The 19,144-nt window shown below is 37.7% G+C and overlaps 1 protein-coding gene across 1 annotated transcript in view; it reads left to right on the forward strand.

Moving 5' to 3' along the window:
* SLC9A2 (solute carrier family 9 member A2) overlaps positions 1–14,434 on the forward strand; it is a 98,815-nt gene extending 84,381 nt beyond the window's left edge. The window contains exons 9-12 of the mRNA XM_045885265.2: positions 8,442–8,538; positions 10,565–10,696; positions 12,188–12,278; positions 13,610–14,434. Coding sequence (XP_045741221.1) covers positions 8,442–8,538; positions 10,565–10,696; positions 12,188–12,278; positions 13,610–13,980 — 691 coding nt within the window. The 3' untranslated portion in view covers positions 13,981–14,434. The remainder of the gene's footprint in view (positions 1–8,441; positions 8,539–10,564; positions 10,697–12,187; positions 12,279–13,609) is intronic.
* Positions 14,435–19,144: the final 4,710 nt, after the last annotated feature.

A 19,144-nucleotide genomic window follows, 5' to 3' on the forward strand; every position in this document is an offset into this window, starting at 1 on the left:
GAGCCGAAATGAGACAGGAAACTCCAAATCACACCCAACCATATAAACTAGGATTTTTACTAAGACCCTAAATCCCCTATTAAAAATATGGGAGTTTACACAATCCAGAATAAAAAGAAATAGTGGTCAGGATGGCTTGGAGCTAAAGGCATTATACTGCACTAAAAACAGTAGTGGTGTGAGCAGAGTGACTGATTTATAGTCTCACCCTGCAATAATTCACTGTGTGACCTTAAGCTGGGTCATCTGTTTCCCCGAGATTGAGTTTCTTCCAAGTAGAAAATGGGGCTAGACTTGATCTTTGTTTCCTTCTAGCTCTATAAGTTAACGATCTTTCTTAGGCACTATTCCATCTGCAGTTGTAGCAAGGGATAATTCAATTATTCAGCTTCACAAGGGAGAACCATCGTCTTTGTGATCACAGAAGATAAAATATCTTAGTTTTACTCCCTGTTTATAGTTCATTTAGGAACTGGTAGTAAGCAGAGCAAATGCAAAGGTTATGGAGGTAGGTAGCAGAACTAATGGTCAGCTGTATGGTTAGATAAATCAGTACCATGTTGACCATTCCACATCTCCTGAAATGTTTTCTTTAGGGGAAATTAGAAGCAAAAAGGGAGGTAATAAAGGAATTGTATTTCTTTTTTTTAATTTTTTTTTAATTTATTTATTCATGAGAGTCAGAGAGAGAGAAAGAGAGAGGCAGAGGCAGAGAGAGAAGCAGGCTCCCCGCCTAGCAGGGAGCCCGATGCGGGACTCGATCCCAGGACCCCGGGATCATGACCTGAGCCGAAGGCAGATGCTTAACCATCTGAGCCACCCAGGCACCCGGAATTGTATTTCTGACAGTAAAGGACTAAGTGTTCTAGACCAAACTATCCTATGAAAACAACTAGAAAAAAAAAGGACAAAATATATTTTAAAAATCTGCTTAAAAGCTGGAAAGTACCAGTACAATGAGGAATTTCTTGGCCAAGAGTCAACAGAAAAGGGAAGTCCCAAGAAGATGGAACTGGCATTTAGTGCCCTTTTCTCCCTGGATCACAGAGAAATTATCTGAGAGTCTAAAAGGCTTAAACAAAAGTTTTGACAGACTGATTGGTCTTCGAGAATAAAATTGGAATTTAGGACCTACCAAGAAGGAGGAGCTCTTGTACTCAGCTATAGGTTATTACTTCAGAATTCTACACCTTAACCCTCAAAGGAAAGAAGTCTGACCTAGAATTATCTCAATCCATGATTGTTTAAATTATCTGAGATTGATATTACTTTTATCCCAGCTGACTGAGAGAAATAAACTTAAATCTTCTCTGGAGGAAAATAAGATTTTAAAGAGTCTTAAACTACCTCCATGATTTTTCATATATAATGTCAAAAGCATATGAGTAGACAAGGAAATGTTATTGGAAACTTTGAGAGAAAGATAAACAAAAACCTTAGTAACAGACACAAGTGGGTTTCAGATAGTTGAGTTAGGGGCTTTAAAATTAAAAGTATGTTTAAGGAAGGAAAATGGCATCAACACTTTTGACATTGTCATAGAGATGATATAAATAAAAAAGATCTAAATGGAATAGTTGAGCTAAAAATTAACTAAATTTAGAATCTCATTTGATAGTGTACAAGTAGATTAGACACAGCTGTAGAGAGAATCGATCGATTGGTTGGAAGATAGGAAAGAAAGAATAATCAGAATGAAGAATAGAGTGAAAAAAAAAAACATTGGAAAATATGGAAAACAAAATAAGAAATATATGGGATATTGTGAAAAGTTCCGAAAGGAAATGAGAGGTAAATTAGTAGGAATAGTATTTTAAGAGGTCATGACTGAGCATTTCCCCAAATAGATAAAAGACATGAACTATGACAAGCCCTAAGCAGATTAAATAAGAAGAAAACCAAAACCAAATGCTAGTAAAACTGCTACAAGTCAAAAACACAAACAGAAAATTTTAAACATAATCAGAGGAAAGAAGAGATCCTATTTTCTTCAAAAGAGAGAAAAAAAAAACCTCTTTGCAACAAAAGCCATGGAAACCATTGGTATCGTCCAGATTCTGAAAGAAAGTGACTGATGACTTAGGGTTCATATCCTGCTAAAATATTATTAAAAAAAAGTAGAATAAAAATATTTTCAGATAAAAAAACCCATCATACTAAATTGAATGATAAAAAGTTTCAGACAGAAGGAAGAGTCTCGAAGAGAAGCTTGGAGATTAAGGAAGGAATTAAAATAATGGAAATGATGAATATTTGTAAAACCTAAATGAATAGTAATTGCATAAAATAATAATGTCTGTGGGGTTTTGAATGTAAATAGAATTAAAATTAACAACAAAAATAGCTTATAAATTGGAGGGAGGTGACTGGCGTTGTTGTATTCTAATGTTGTAATCCCAGGTAACCACTAAAAAACAGTAAAAGAATGTAACAAGCTAACAGAATAGGGAAATAAAAAGCAAAATAAAATAAAATTTAAAAAGGCAACAAAGTAGAAAAAACAATTATAGAACAAATAGAATGAAAATAGTAAGATGATAGTTTTGAACCCGAAGGTAATTGCATTAAATATAAATTTATTCCATTTAAAAGGATGGATGATCAGAATGGATGAAAATATACAACTCACTAGATGTTGCTTATAAGAGATAGTACTTCCATCTATAAGAGATAGTACAGAAAGTTTACAGGTGAAAGGTTGATAAAAAGATATTTTGTTGGGCGCCTGGGTGGCTCAGTCGTTAAGCGTCTGCCTTCGGCTCAGGCCATGATCTCAGGGTCTTGGGATCGAGCCCCGCATGGGACTCCCTGCTCCGTGGGAAGCCTGCTTCTCCCTCTCCCACTCCCCCGCTTGTGTTCCCTCTCTCACTGTGGCTCTCTCTCTGTCAAATAAATAAAATCTTTAAAAAAAAAAAAAGATATTTTGTTGAAGCACTAAACAAAAGAAAGTTTGTGTAATTATTATCATAAAATGTAAACATTATGAGGAAAATATTGCTAGGCATAAAGAGATTCATTTCATAATGATAAAAGGTTTAATTCTAAAAGAAGATATAAAAGTCTAAATTAGCATACAAATAATAACATAGCCTCAAAATATATAAACCAAAACTTGACAGAGCCACAAGTAGAAATATACAAACTCCTAATCATAGTGGATTATTGTATTGCTCTTCTCCTATAAACTGATAGTACAAGCAGACAGACTTTCAGTAAAGATATAGATTTCAACCACATAATAAACAATCAAGTCTTTAAAAGTTTCATATAGGGCATGTTCCCTTACCAGAAGGGAATCAAAAACAAAATAAAATATAAAACAGTATAAAAAGTCAAATATCCCTCTATTTAGAAGTTGAATAAAAACTGGATCAAACAAATTATGATGTAAATCAGAAAATATTTTGAAAAATGCGACGTATGAAAACTTGTGTAAAGCATTGTTTAAAGGGAAATTTTTTTAACCTTTAATGAAAATGTTGAAGTCAGGCTGAAAATCAATAATCCATGCTAGGAAATTAGAAAAAGGAACAACAAATTAAACCCATAAAAGACCAGAAAGTTTGAATAGTACTCCAAGTATTAAGTAAATAAATCTGTAATTGAAATATTTCCACAGAGTAAACCCCAAGACCATATGGCTTTATTTGTAAATTCTACCAAACATTTAAGGAGGAGATAAAACCAATCTTGCATAGACTTCTTCAGAAAGTAAGAAAAGATGGAAATCTTCCCAAATTACCTTATGCGACTAGCATAATTTTGGTATTGAGCCTGACAAAGACACTTAAACAGAAGGAAAATTATAATATTTCTGTAAAAATTATAAACATAATATTAGCAAACCAAGTCCAGAGATATGTAAAAAAGATATACATCACAATAATTTTGACTTATTCCAGGAATATAAGGGTAGCTTAAAAGTAAAAAATCAGTTATTTGCCACTTTTACAGAATAAAGGAAGAAAAATCAAAGGTTATTATTTATCTGTAATAGAGGCAGAGAAATTATATGATAAAATTGAATATCTATTCTTGATTTTTTAAAAAGATTTTATTTATTTATTTATGAGAGAGAGAGAGAGAGCACATAATCAGGGGGAGGAACAGAGGGAGAGGGCAAAGAAGACTCTGCACGGAGCTCAGAGCCTGACACGGGGCATGATCTCACAACCCTGAGATCATGACCTGAGCCAAAATCAAGAGTCGGACACTTAACCAACTGAGCCAGCCGGGTGCCCTTCTATTCTTGATTTTTTTAAAAAAATCTAAATAGACTAAGAATAGAAGAAATCCTTTCTCAAACTGATAAAGTTTATTCACAAATAATCTACGGCAAATAATATTTTTAATGTTGAAATGTTGAAAGGTTTATACTAAGATCTGGAACACAGATGCCTATTATTACTATTTCTATGAATATTTTACCAATGCTAAGCAAAAAAAAAAAAAATTAAAGATTAAGGATAGGGAAAGAAGTAAAGCTTTTGTTATTCCCAAACAGCTTGATTGTTTTCACAGAAAATCCAAAAGAACCTACAGATAAATAATTAGACATAATAAGTAAATTTATCCAGGTTTCTTAATACATGGTAAAAAAAAATCAGTGGGTAATTTTCATAAGTATCAACAAATAGAAAGTGACATTTAAAAAATGCTTAATTTACAATAATATTATGAGGCATATACATCAATATCAAACATCAAAATGAAGTTTAGAGAATATGTGTGAAACCTCTCCACAGAAAGTCCAAAACAGATAAAGACTGTATTACTAAAAAGAAAGACTCAATATTATAAGATTTTTAATTCTTCTCAAATTAATCTACGGATTCAAAGCAATTCCATTAAAAATCCCAATGTGTTTGTGTGTGGGTGTGTCATTAGACAGTCTGGTCCTAAAATTTCTATGGAAATATAAAGGGCCCAAATTAACCAAGACAAATTGTCTTCAAAACTGAACAACAAATTTAGAGGATTTATACTGTTAGGTAGCAAGACTTTCTGTAAAGCTCCCATGATTGAGACAATGTGATACTGAACAAAGACAAAAGGACAAATAGACCAGTGGAGCAAAGTAAGAGTTTGGAATAGACCCACACATGTATGGATACTTATTAATGACAAAGTTTACATTACAAAGCAGTAGGGAAAAGATGGCCTTAAAAAAATGGCCCTGGGGCAATTAGGGATCCATATGGAGATAAAGTGAAATTGAACAGTACTTCACATTGTATCAAGCCAGGGAGTATCATAGGTATGTATGGGAGTGGGGAAACAATAAAGCTTTTGAAAATTATATGAGAGAATATCCTGTTACTGTTGTGATAGGAAAATATTTCATTAAAGGAATGAAAAGGCAAGCCATAAAATGGAAGAAGATACTTGCCTCACATAAAACTGAGAAAGGTCTAAAAAAAAAAAAGATAGTCCCATGGGAAAATGGACAAGAGACTTGTTCAGGCAGTTTACAAAATAGGGTATCCAAATGGTCAATAATCAATAATCATATGTGTTCAAAAATATATATATGAGAATACTCATAAAAGCATTGTTTGTCATATCCAAAATTCAGAAATAAGGCAAATACCCATCAAGAGTAAAATGGATAAATTGTTATATATTCATGTAGTGGGATATTATACAATGAATAAAATGAACAAACCACAGCTACGTGAGGTAACACAGATGAATCTCCAACACAATGCTAAGCAAAAGAAGCTAAATTTAAAAGACTACCTATTGTATGGGACGCCTGGGTGGCTCAGTCGGTTAAGCGTCTGCCTTCGGCTCAGGTCATGATCCCAGGGTCCTGCTCCGCGGGGAGCCTGCTTCTCCCTCTGCCTCTGTCTCTCTCTCTGTCTCTCATGAATAAATAAAAAAAATAAAATCTTTAAAAAAAATAAAATAAAAAAATAAAAATAAATAAAAGACTACCTATTGTAAATCAATCAATCAATCAATCAATAACTGACTACCTATTGTGATAGTAGGTACACTCCATTAATATAGTTAAGACTCCATTTATATAGAGTTCAAGTTCAGGTGCAACTATTCTGTCAACTCAGAAGTTAGGATAGTGGTTGTTTTGTCAAAGAGGGAGCGAAGTAGTGATTGTTGGGGGGTGGAATATGATGTGGTTTCTGGGGTTTTAGTTCATGTTCTGTTTTTTGACTTGGGTAATGGTTATACAAGTACTTTCAGTTGTGATAGTTATTGAGCCGTATGTGTAAGAGTCACATGCTTTTCTCTTTTGAATCATATCCCAATAAAATATATTTTAAGCATAAACAAGGGAGGTAGTTGTGCACTTATCTCTAGAGTTATACAAACATTTGTTGGATAAGATAAGAACATCAGATCCCCAAAAGATTATTACCTCTTGACCTTATAAGTCCTTCTAAAATTCTGTGAATTAACTTTGCTGATCAAAAAACCTGAGTAGAAACTCAGACAGCTGTCTAAACAACAATGCCTCAGTCTAAGAAGATGCTTCTTAAAAACTCATCCGAGCAATTGAGGTTGAGACAAAAATGGATCCTTTATATCTAGAGAAGTCTGTTCTGCTGAAGCCTTAGATTTCTGCATTCATTCCTTTGTGTTTCTCCATTACCCTTTGGGCATAGGTAATTAATATTATGCTTGTTTTTCAGTAACAAGTTTGCATTAAAAATAAGTAAGAGAACTATGCTCTTCAATTGGTATGTCCCTACCCCATCTTCTGTAAGACCTGCATTAATGTGTATTAGCCTTCTCAGCTTTAATTTATCTTATCTATGTATTTTATTGTACTATATATTTTTGTAGGCCCCCTCAAAGCCTTTTTGAAGGAGTTGGAATAAAACCGTATCAGTACAGTTGGTTCTCATTGTGGGCAGTAGTTATGTTTTTTTTTTTTTTTTTTTTTAAGATTTTCTCTTTATATTTTTTTTATTCTTATGTTAATCCCCATACATTACATCATTAGTTTTAGATGTAGTGTTCCATGATTCATTGTTTGCGTATAACACCCAGTGCTCCATGTAGAACGTGCCCTTTTTAATACCCATCACCAGGCTAACCCATCCTCCCACCCCCCTCCCCTCTAGAGCCCTCAGTTTGTTTTTCAGAATCCATTGTCTCTCATGGTTCGTCTGGGCAGTAGTTATGTTTTATAAAATTGTCATGAACACGGATTTGGGAATACCGAACCCTTACTCCTAGGGGAAATGCAGGATTAGGTTCTTGTGAGCTTCTGGTCACAACATTTTCATTAACCATTCGATACATAACCTTGTTTTATGTATGTTTCTATTTGAAGACACCTTATTTAATATATGTTGTTTCATTAACACTCCGCTCCTGGCCAACAGCACCGTAACTCATGCTTGAACAAAGCTCATCTGACATGACTTTTCTTTGGAAGGCACATCACAGCTTTCTTTTGCTCAGGAACATTCGACATCACTTCAGACCTATGCGTGGCGCCATTTTAAACAGTGAAGTCACCAAACAAAAAGCACAAAAATATGAAAAATATGTCATTAAATAGACCATGGAAAGGACGTTTGTTTACAGTACAGGAGCTGAAACAAGAAGGCACGGCATCGCCATGTTCAGCCTTATCTAGGAACCTGTGCGTTGGGGAACTCAAATTTTCCCCCACTTTGCGCATGTCTATGAAAAATTGTCATGAGTATTGGCACTGTGTTTACAAATAAATTTTAGCGAGTAGGTGACTTTGCGAATATGAAATCCTTGAATAATGGTGATTGACTGTATATACATACATATTATAAATGGTGTCTTTGAAAATATTTTTAATGAAGTGTTTAAAAGACTAGGACTTAATAATTAGCAAATGTAGGTAATTAAGTTTCTGTTGGGAAAAAACCCAATTGTGTATTACCTTTTTTTTTTTTTAAAGATTTTATTTATTTATTTGAGAGAAAGAGAATTAGAGAGAGAGAGAGCATGAGACGGGGGAGGGTCAGAGGGAGAAGTAGACTCCCCGCTGAACAGGGAGCCCGATGTGGGACTCGATCCCGGGACTCCAGGATCATGACCTGAGCCAAAGGCAGTTGCTTAACCAACTGAGCCACCCAGGCACCCTGTGTATTACCTTATTAATAGAGTATTAATAATAATAAAATGATAGCATTATAAGCTACTACAGTTTTTCTTCCTTAAAGAATACTTGTGTGGAAAAAATATAATTGCATGAACAGACTCTGAAAACCTGTGCATGACTAAACTCATTTTGAATAATTTTAACACTGAAGAGTTTTAGAAGTTTGAGTTATTTTAAAATATTGAATACTCCTTAAGTGTTATTCTTTAAGCTAAGATTCTTAATCTTAAATGATATTCTTCTTAAATGATAGTATATCCCCAAAAAGGAAAATTTAGGATTCCAGTGTTTGTTGAATAGTAAAAGATATTCTTTTTCTAACCTTTCACAGTGATTGTCGTGAAGAAAAAATAAGGAAGCTCACACCTGGTGAAATGGATGAAATTCGAGAAATATTATCCAGAAATCTCTATCAAATCCGTCAGCGAGTGAGAATAATTTATTTAGCAAAATGTTTCCTTGCCTTTGGCTAAAAATATGCCTTCTGATTTCATGCTACTCAGTTGTAGCAGAGGTCACCCAACCATTATGGCTACCTTTTGCATGTCCTACATCAGGCATCTTCTCTTCTCTGAGAGTCCTATCTTGTTAGGGTACCACTCCCTCTCGGACACCATGGGGAAAGCCTGGAGTCTCCCAGGAGTTCTGCTACTATGGAGATAAAAGCATCTGAGTTAACTAATTGTGGCTCTCTTTTAATTATTTTAATGAAATTGCTTTAGAAATGAATAGCTTTAATTATTTTAATGAATTGCTTTAATGAATAGCTTATAGAAAACGTATTAAAATGTATTTAATCTTTCTTGTTATTCGTAAAGTGCTATAGTTTCTTCCTTTAATGTTTTAATCTCCCGAGTGACTTCTTTCACTGCTGTTCCATTGTTTTTGTTTTTTGTTTTTAATAAAGATTTTATTTATTTATTTGAGAGTGAGAGAGAAAGGGAGAGCACAAGCTGGGGGCAGAGGCAGAGGCAGAGGGAGAAGCAGACTCCCCTCTGAGCCGGGAGCCCGATGTGGGGCTCGATCCCAGGACCCTGGGATCATGAGCTGAGCCAAAGGCAGCTGCTTAACCGACTGAGCCACCCAGGCGTCCCTGCTGTTCCATTGTTAACACTTCATTCTACCAATTGGCTAATAATATAGCTGACATTTTGAGGGTGCATACAGTTGGCCATGCCCCACTGCAACATGTATTAACTCAATCCTCCAAGTGGTGTCGCTATTGTTTCCATTTTATAGATGAATAAATTAAGGTACAGTGAGTGGGGAGGTGTCACACAGTCCACATGGGATGTCAGGAGACTTCCTCACTACTGTTGGGGTCATTTCTGTACCTTCTTGCTGGTCTCCCCAAAGGCTGTCCTCATTCCATTACTCATTACTGTTGTTCCGCCTTTTTCCCTACAGCACCTTTTTTTTTTTTTTTTAAGATTTTATTTATTTGACAGAGACACAGCGAGAGAGGGAACACAAGCAGGGGGAGTGGGAGAGGGAGAAGCAGGCTCCCCGCAGAGCAGGGAGCCTGATGCGGGACTTGATCCCAGGACCCTGGGATCATGACCTGAGCCGAAGGCAGACGCTTAACCAACTGAGCCACCCAGGCACCCCGAGCTTATATACTTTTTTTTTTTTTTAAGATTTTATTTATTTATTTGACCGAGAGAGAGACAGAGAGAGAGGGAACACAAGCAGGGGGAGTGGGAGAGGGAGAAGCAGGCTTCCCGCCGAGCAGGGAGCCCGATGCGGGGCTCGATCCCAGGACCCTGGGATCATGACCTGAGCCGAAGGCTCCCTGCCTTCCTAGGAAAATATGTATCTATTCTATCAGAAAATGAACTTGATTACTAATTGCAATTCATTTTAGGAAACTTACAAAACTAAAAATGTATGCCATGCGCAGCCCCGGTTTAGAAATTTTACTGCTTCAAGTGCTAGCACGTGGTTATTGCTGATTCTGGCAGCAGCTTTTTCCAGTTTGACAACCCAGTTGAGAACAAGTGTTCTTAAGTTAATCAAAAGGACATGGCACCACCAAGTGGCTCAAAGTGGTTTGTTTTTATGCCAGTAATTCCTATTCAGTAGAGAATGTATAAAGATGAATTGTATTTTTCCCCCAGCTGTTAATGATGGCTAAATACATACAAAGTAGTTCAAGGTAGATAGAAGTACTTGATAAATTCTGTCATTCTTTCGATTTATGAAGATCACACTTTGCAGTGAAAAATAACTTACAGACTTTTATTAGAAGACAAGTGCTTTCAAACCTGGAATGAATGTCCACTTTTTTTTTTTCCCCGCATGTTAACTTTTATGCTTTCTATTGATTTATTTTTCTGCTCTGCACATTTGTTAAGTGCCTCACTCAGGTGCAAAGCCAAAGCAACATAGTAACATTTTGGGATCTCTAGGGTAGCAATCAGTTCTTGTAAAAGGTCTCTTGTGTTCTCATTTCAGACTTTGTCCTACAACAGACACAATCTGACGGCCGACACAAGTGAGCGACAAGCCAAGGAGATTCTGATCAGACGGAGGCACAGTTTGCGAGAAAGTATCAGGAAAGACAGCAGCTTGAACCAGGAACGCAGGGTAACTGCTGTTTGTTACCGTTTGTCTGGGACGAGGAAGGCTTCCAAGAGTAGAGTCAACAGCCATTCTGGAGGCCCTACTGACAGAATGGCCGCTGAGGGTTGATTCATGGGAATTCTGGGACACAAAGTGTGAAGTCTTTCTAGATGTTTCTAGAACATCTGTTGTGTTCCAGGCACTGTTGTAGGCACTTGAAATATGTTGGTGAACGAAACAGACCAAGATACCTTTGCTGGTAGAATTCATATTCTAGTGGGGAGAAGGTGCCCAGCAATGGAATGCGTTATCTGTTACGTTAGTAGGCAGTGAGTGCTGTGGAGAAAAACAGTGCTTGAGGAGGGAGACTGGGAGGACAGGAAAGGGTCAGTCAAGTTATAAATCTGAACAGCATGGCTGGACCAAGTTACATTTGGAAAGTCTAATTTGATCTCCCCAGGGAGAGGTTGCAGCCCAGAGATGGGCAAGCTGCTTGTGCTGGAACTGTACAATCACAGCAGCTGGGGCGTGCGAGTGTCCACCTTTTCACTTGGCACAGGGCACTGTCAACAGACAAGGAAAATCATTTTTAAATGACATTACGATTGATTGATTTCACACAGCAGACATTGCATCTTAGTGTTATTTTTTTGAGTATAATTGACACACAAGTCTGCGTTAGTTTTAGATTGCATCTCATTTTTATTTATTTATTTTTAAAAGATTTTTATATATTTATTTGAGAGAGAGAGAGAGAAAGAGCACAAGCAGGGGGAGGGGCAGGCAGAGGGAGAAGCAGGCTCCCCGCTGAGCAAAGAGCCCAATGCCAGGACTCCGGGATCATGACCTGAGCCGAAGGCAGACGCTTAACTCACTTAAGCCACCCAGGCGTTCCTGGATTGCATCTCATTTTTAATAATATTCTGTATTGGGTCGTCAGAGACCAAAATGGTAATATGTGAACAAGAAGATTTTTTTTTTTAATGTGAAAATGTGGCAGAACTGATGAAGAGTTAAAGAAAGTAGAGATTGTGGCATTTGAATTGTCAGCCAATTAGCTTTGGTAATACTTTTCATTCTTTCATTTTTCGAGACTCACTAAAGTAATTAAAACTTAAATATGCTACATTTTTCACATATTTTCTTTCTATATGTATAGGTCCTACTTCTTTTTTAGTAATACTCTTATAAATAGGTCTTTATAGCTTCTCTTTAAGAAGACTCAGTGGTTTTCATTATTATTTCATTATTCTTCTTTCTAATGGTCCCACTTTATTTTCATTTTCCTTAATACTGATTTCTATTACATTTTAGAAGAGATTTAGTTGTTTTAAGTGAAATAATTATTGCATGGAGCTTTACTCACCATCCCCACAGCTCCTCACAAAGTAATTTTGGAACAGAGAAGTACGATTTTAATTTTTAACATCAGGGTTTGACCTAAGATTTTAAATTTTTGATATACAATAAATGACATCTACATAGTCTAAATAAGATTTTCCATGTTTTCCACAGGCTTCCACTTCAACCTCTCGATATTTGTCCTTACCAAAAAACACAAAGCTTCCAGAAAAGCTACAAAAGAAAAAGAATATGTCTAATGCAGGTAATGAATTCAGTTGGCGCAGAATGAGTAAATTTATCTACTAATGTTCATAAAACAAAATTTCCCCATTCTTTGTCTTCATTAAGGATAATGAGGTTAATGATTTGCAAGTCTAAAATAAGACTATGGTGACTTATTATTAGCATCATAAGCTTTTTGGATGGAGCTTCTGTACATATTAAAAGTAACTGAGTCCATTATTTTCCATAATAATTCTACTGGATATAGCACAAGCAAATGCTGTTACCTGTGGTTAGTGAACAGGTAAACAGAAAGTTGTAAATTTGCAAAGGTATATTTAAATTTTTACAATTTTCATATAGGCAGCCATAAATTTTACTTCTGCCCCAAATCATTAAAGCTTTGGTATATAAAGTCCTGATTTAAAACTCTTGATTTAATGATAATCTTTATGTAGTCTCCAAGCCATTTTCTGTGAAGCCCAGAAGAAGTATATTAGGATACCATGTTAGTAAAATGTGGGATGTAAGAGTACCCCTTTATTTTTGGTTGTTTATTTAATTAACCAAGAAGAGGAAAGTCTGGTGATGGCTGGTGGTGATGATGGGTGAGATGAGAAATGAGAAGGGAGGCCGAGCAGCACTGAGTACTTAGGGCAGGGCCATGTCACCAGCGCGCATCCACCAGAGCATGCTTTCATCCCAAGAATCCCAGCTCCCACCAGCTGTCCTCCCCACCGTTCTCTAGAACCTGAATTTTGACAACCAGCTAGTTCTGATCCTGTGTCCCATCAATGATCCCATTGTTTGGAACGTGCACATTGGTATTTCGGCTCTTTTATGAAAATAAAAAGGAGATAAAGAAGGTTGTCTCTGAGATTCCAGAGCAAGTCACGAGTTTTCATTAATAGCAGCCAATTGCGGCTCTTTCTGTGTGCCAGTCACAGAGCTGAGCCCTCCTGGGAGCATTCTGCTGGGACAGGTGGGAACCCAGGGCTGCTGCCACCTGGGACACTCACTTTGCTAGCCAGCTCCACCACTCAACTAACGCCTCTTGAACTTCAGTGACTTCCCCTGGCAAATGGGTGATTGTGAGGATTAAATAGGTGAATGCATTTAAAAGTGCTTATTATCATGACAGTACGCCCTTCACCGTGGGTGTGAGCGTTCAACAGTAAGGCCCACAGAGATCATGCCTCATGCCCAGGTCTGGGGGCTAGAGGTAGTGAGCCCTCTGACCGCCCCCCACCGCCCAGCCCCCAGGGCCCGAGGGCACAGCAGGTGCTGCACCCACTCGTGCACTGCTGAGTCACCTACAGTCCCTTCTCTCTAAAATGCTTGCCATGTTGTCCTTCTTTTGCTCTGTGGTAGGCGGCAATAGCAGCGACTCAGAGACAGATGCTGGGACCACCGTCCTCAATTTGCAGCCCCGAGCAAGGTGCTTCTTGCCAGAACAGTTCTCAAAGAAAGCCCCACAGCCCTATAAGATGGAATGGAAGAACGAGGTTGACGTTGATTCCGGACAGGGGCAGCCTTGTACCCCTCCAGCTCCCCACAGCAAAGAGGGAGGCACCCCAACCCCAGGCATGCTGCGGCAGCCCCTTCTCTCCAAAGGCCAATTTGGCCCAGCGCAGGAAGACCGTGGGACTGAAGGCATCCGACCCAAGCCGCCACCCAGGCTGGTCCGAAGGGCATCGGAACCCGGCAACCGGAAAGCCCGATTTGGAAGTGAGAAGCCTTAATGGAAATGGCCAAAGCAGGCCTGGGGTGACTGACCCGGCATGGCTGGGGCTTGTTACTTTGAAACCTGACACAACAGTGGGATCCATTTAATAGCCTCTATGCATCTAAATACTTTCTTTGGGTAGTAGAGTCATGCCATTGATTGACCGGATGAATGCTTAACCCAAGAAGAGGAAAATCAAAGAAAAAAGCCCCATAAAATGCCTTTTATGACTTCTCGCCAGCAGTTGTATTCTTTGCAAGCCTAAAGAAAAAAAATTGTGTGCCTTTATTGAACTTGAATGACAGAACTTGAAATTTTGAACACACCCGTGTTGGTGAAAATTTTAATATATACATACATGCCTCAAATTTTATTTATGGAAACCCTATGTATATCTGTAATCACTTTTTAAGCAAAGGGCGCTAAAAATGCTCCACATCTTTCCAAGGCATAAAGGAGGATGGTGGACCATCTGCTTGGAGTCAAGGTGTTTCCCCATCCTGAGCTGATGAGCAGTGGGTAAAGGGAGAGCACAGCATGGAGCAAGGATGCCTGGTGAGCTCAGCCTGGGGAGGCAGTCAGAACGTCTGGGCAGATGAGGAGGCCTGGCTCCCAGAGCGCAGATTCCCGTGAAATAATGAGTCATCTGGATTTAATTTGTTCCTCATGCTACCGTACATTTGAGGGTGACCTAGAGATTCCATCTCTCATTTGTGTTTGAATGGTGCAAAGAGAAAGGCTGTGTGGGTGACACGATGTATGACAGACTTGGTGGCAGCTTTTGATGAAGTTCCAACGTGTGGGCCTCATGTTGTATGTGGCGAGACAAGGCTGCACCTGCTTACAACTTGTTGGCAGGTTTTATATTGTGCAATACTGGAAGGAGGATGCAGAAGATTCCCTTTCATGCCCATCTATGACTACCTGCTTTAGAATTTTTCTGTAGAACATTCTAGAACTTTGAAAACAGGTCAGAGGCTCCAAGCAGACAGTTCATATAAACGGTATTCCAATGTTTAACAAATTGGTGAGAGTTCAGGTTTTGAAATTTATTCAGGAAGCACTTTGGAGAATATAGGAGTTCTATTTTTTGTTTTGTTTTGTTTTTTGCACTAGTCTGTAATTTGTTACCTCTCCACCCTCAATAAAGTAGTGACTCAAATTCTTCATATAAAAATGGATTCTACTCATATGAGTACTTTTTAAAAGTACAGCAGAAAGATAAGAAGTGGAATATAATCATTAAAGATTAATATTTGAATTTCCATCTTAAACTGAGGTTTTATTGGCTTTTTCCCTCCCGCCCCCCACCCTGAAAAAATCCTCTTTAGAACTGGACTGGAACAAGACTCTAAATATCTGGGTTTAAATACAAATGAGGCCATGCATATAGGCCCCTGGGTGCACATTGGAGATATAGCAAAGGATACAAATGACCACAGTATTGTTAGTGGGAAAACATGAATGAATTAAACAGGAAGATTCTGTACTCAGAAATCCCCAGGGCTGCTTCTCTTATCCCCTCCCTTTATCCCCACTGATGTGGAGAAATAAATCTACCCTTTCTCTCATCTTCTACAGTCTTGGAATACTGCTAGATCATTGGGCGTGAGGCAGAGGGAAAGATAAACACACAAGGTACAAGTTCATGAAGAGCACAATTTCCTTCCCAAATTCTTCCACGTTGATCAGTGGAGAGCAGGACAGACACCATTTGAAAACTGTAAGCTTAGGACTCTGTGCCAAATATCTTAATTTTAAATGAAAATATTTATATAAAAAAATATATATATATTTCATCTGCTGAAAAGAAACTGAAACTGACTTTTAACTTAGAATTTTATTATAGGAATGTGATTCATCAAGAGATGGGATGTATATTTTTGAGAATGCCAGGAGTAAATTTTTAGAACTTAATGAAAAGAAAGGTTACCTTTCTGAAAAGAAAGGTTAAAGTGGAAAATGACCTTAAACATAAATTTCCTGATTTTTCCTGGTGTCCTAGAATAATAAATATTATAACGAGTCTAATTTTCTGGAACCAAAGGAGAAAACATGAAAGTTTTTATTAAATTTCTTCTCGTTCAGCAGGTAGACCAAATTCAGCTTGCACTGATTAAAAGTCTATAAAGAATTTGGTTGACATTGTGTAAATTAAAAAAAAAAAAAGCACATGTGTCATCTTACCAGTTTAATTTTTTCTTACTTGTTCAATGACAAAAGCAATGAAAAATAAATTTGACTTCATTTTGCTTTTTTTCTATACTTTCTTTTCTTCAAATAAAATTAAGTTCTAGACACTATAGGAGAGAATATGAAAGCCTGTAAATATCAAAAGTCTAAATTTTCTGCACTACAGATACATCTCCAACCCTTTGTAAATGACTCCCCTAATTCAAGCAATACTTGATCCAACCAAAGTTCCAGTGGAACAATCGAATTCTGATGGGTCTTTGGTATTTGTTGCAACAAATCTGACTTGAACTACCTGTAAGTGCACAGTCTAGGCTTATTTCTTTACCTGTAATGCTAAGGGCTGACTGTTGGGAACAGGCCAGTTAGTAAACAACTAGAAACTGGCTCCAGAGTTCGAAACTTTTAAAAACATGTGCGTTTTGTGTATAAACCCCCCAGAATATCTGGGATGAAATTCCCTTTGCCTTTTACTAAGCTTTGTAGTGGGGGAGGGGAGTGTTTATTTATATAAAGAGCATAGAGAAGTTATTTATTACGTGTCTCAGTGTGTTTTCCATTTGTCGCGCTGCCCAAATCATGTTTATGTTAAAACTGGCATTTTATAAACAAGTGTGAGAACTGTAATATTTTGTTAGTTCAAAGTTCACGCCTGACTTTCTTCTCTGAAGAGTGATTAAAGAGACTTCTTTGTCTGGTTGAAGTAGGTATTGGCATTATCTGCCCGAGCCTGAACGTTGTATGTTGATTCCCTTTGTTAGGATGAGCGAGAAACGCTCAGGACTCAGCTGTCTGACGATCTGAGATCTTGTACGTGTGCGTGTGTGTGTGTGTCTAACTTTTAGAGCAAAACGTGTGGCTTGCTGGTACTTTGTATCTGACATCTTAACCAGGCCCTTTCTTCCATCTGCGTGTAAGGCAGAGAGAGCCCCATCTGGGTAACTGCTGCCTGGCTGTGAGCACAGCTCTTTGTTCAAGAGAAGGGTCTCCTCCCTTCGGATTTTTTTCCCATGTCATTCACTCCACACGTGGCTGACCCCCTCAAACGTGGTCACCCCCTGCAGATGTGCGGACGAAGCACCCACATGGTTAGTTTTGAACGTCTTCTTTAATGTTGCGATGGTACATAGCTTTTGGATCCCTTCTGTCTTCTTTCTACAATTTTTTTCAAAGAAAATTCTATTTTACTACCTCTAAGAAGACCGTCGAGAAATTGTGGTCAGTTCTCTTACCTGTCTGGTCAGAGAAATAGGAGTTTCTTTGTGTAGAGTTAATACATCTGCTGTCAATGGATTATCGAATTTTCAATTTGCACGGCATACTGATGACTTTGAATGTCTGAGAACCGACTTCAGGGGTTTTAGGTCACAGAGGTCTCATGGGGATCTGTTATCCTTGCATTGTGTGGTATGGAGAAATGAGATGCCCAGTAGATACAATGCCAGACACCTCGGCGGTGACTTTTCTCATTTTCACTACTGTAACAAAATGCTCTGAATTAAACATGCAAATGTTTTTCTCCCCTGTTATGTCAGGGGATCCTGTTATGTCATCACTACACGTAGTAACAAAATTTATAATTTAAATGAGGGCTCTCTGCATCCAGGGTTTGGTAACTCCGCTTGCCAAACAGAAATTTTATGTATGTATACCAACAAGGCATTTTTCTTGGTTTCTGTGAAATGTACAAAAGTCTAAGTGTTAAATCAGTATGGAGTGGAAACATTTAATGGAATAAATATAAATTAATCACTATGGAGAAAATAATGCATCACAAGAAACTAGTACAGCCCCCCAATTCCGATTTTTACATTTATATATCAAAACCATTCTCATGTGTGCTAAAATGAGGTCATGATAGCTGGAATTTGTGAAAGGTAAGAATTTAAGAGTATTACAAATTTCAGTTGCTTTAGTTTCAAATACACATAATATCTCAAACAGGGCTAACATTGTTAACTGTGTTAAAGCAACGTAATGAAGATTATAACTGGTTCATTAATTTTCTCTATGTAAACAGACCCTTGTAAAGGGTTCAAAGATCATGCATGCTCTGGAATATTAAATGCTGCCTTCCCAAGCCAACTCAAGCAAGACAAATTAGGTGGATGCCATCCACTGTCTTACCAAATGGTTTGTAAAGATTATGCAGGGTTCTGGACCAACATATCAAATTTTTAGGTTTTCACTAACATAGTTTTTGGCACCTGCTTAACACCGTTTACTGTATTTGCTATCATAATTATGTACCTCTGACTGTTGGGCATCCAGTTCAAGTCTTTACCTTTAGCTGGAAAGTTAGTTTGAAGGTGTTACAACTTGACATACTTTATCATTTTGTTCATTCCAAAAAGATGGCACAGTGAAGATGCTCTGAAGGTGACCAGGAGAAAATGCTCACCCTTTTCTGGGTCATGACCACCTGGTACTGGCAGAAATTGGCTTATGATTCCCGGGCCTATGTTTGAGCCCACAGCACAGACCAAGGTAAGCCCGGAGCATGCACCTATTCACGTGCACTCAGATCCAAGGGCCAGGCCCCATAGCAGCAAATGCATTTATTACATCAGGCTCATTCTGGATAGTTCAGGTGGTTTCAGTTTCTTTAGGCAAACTCAGGATAGGTTTAAGTGGGTAAGCTATCACACGAAAAAAAAAATTCTCAGTCTGGGTAAGCACCTGAGTCCCAGTGATTCAAAATGGAAGAGATTCTTTGATAAGCCTAAAAAAGGGTCATCTCCTATTCAATGTTGTAAATGGCAACTATTAACAGGTATTTCAACTATTTTTCCCTCCACAGTGTATGCTTTGGAAAAAAGGCTTTTTATTTATCAGTATAGTTTAAATCAAGGCTGATCAAAATACAATTTTTTATTCTAACAACGTCCTTAGTCCACTTTTATGCTATAGTTTATGCTATATAATTATGGGTAATAATTAACACCTCCTTCCTTAATGTTTATAATTATCTTTTCCCCTCGAGGAAC

This window comes from Mirounga angustirostris, unplaced genomic scaffold, assembly GCF_029215605.1.
Source record: "Mirounga angustirostris isolate CCGP_5_RB_7025 unplaced genomic scaffold, mMirAng1.0.hap1 SCAF_10, whole genome shotgun sequence".
Taxonomy (NCBI): domain Eukaryota; kingdom Metazoa; phylum Chordata; class Mammalia; order Carnivora; family Phocidae; genus Mirounga; species Mirounga angustirostris.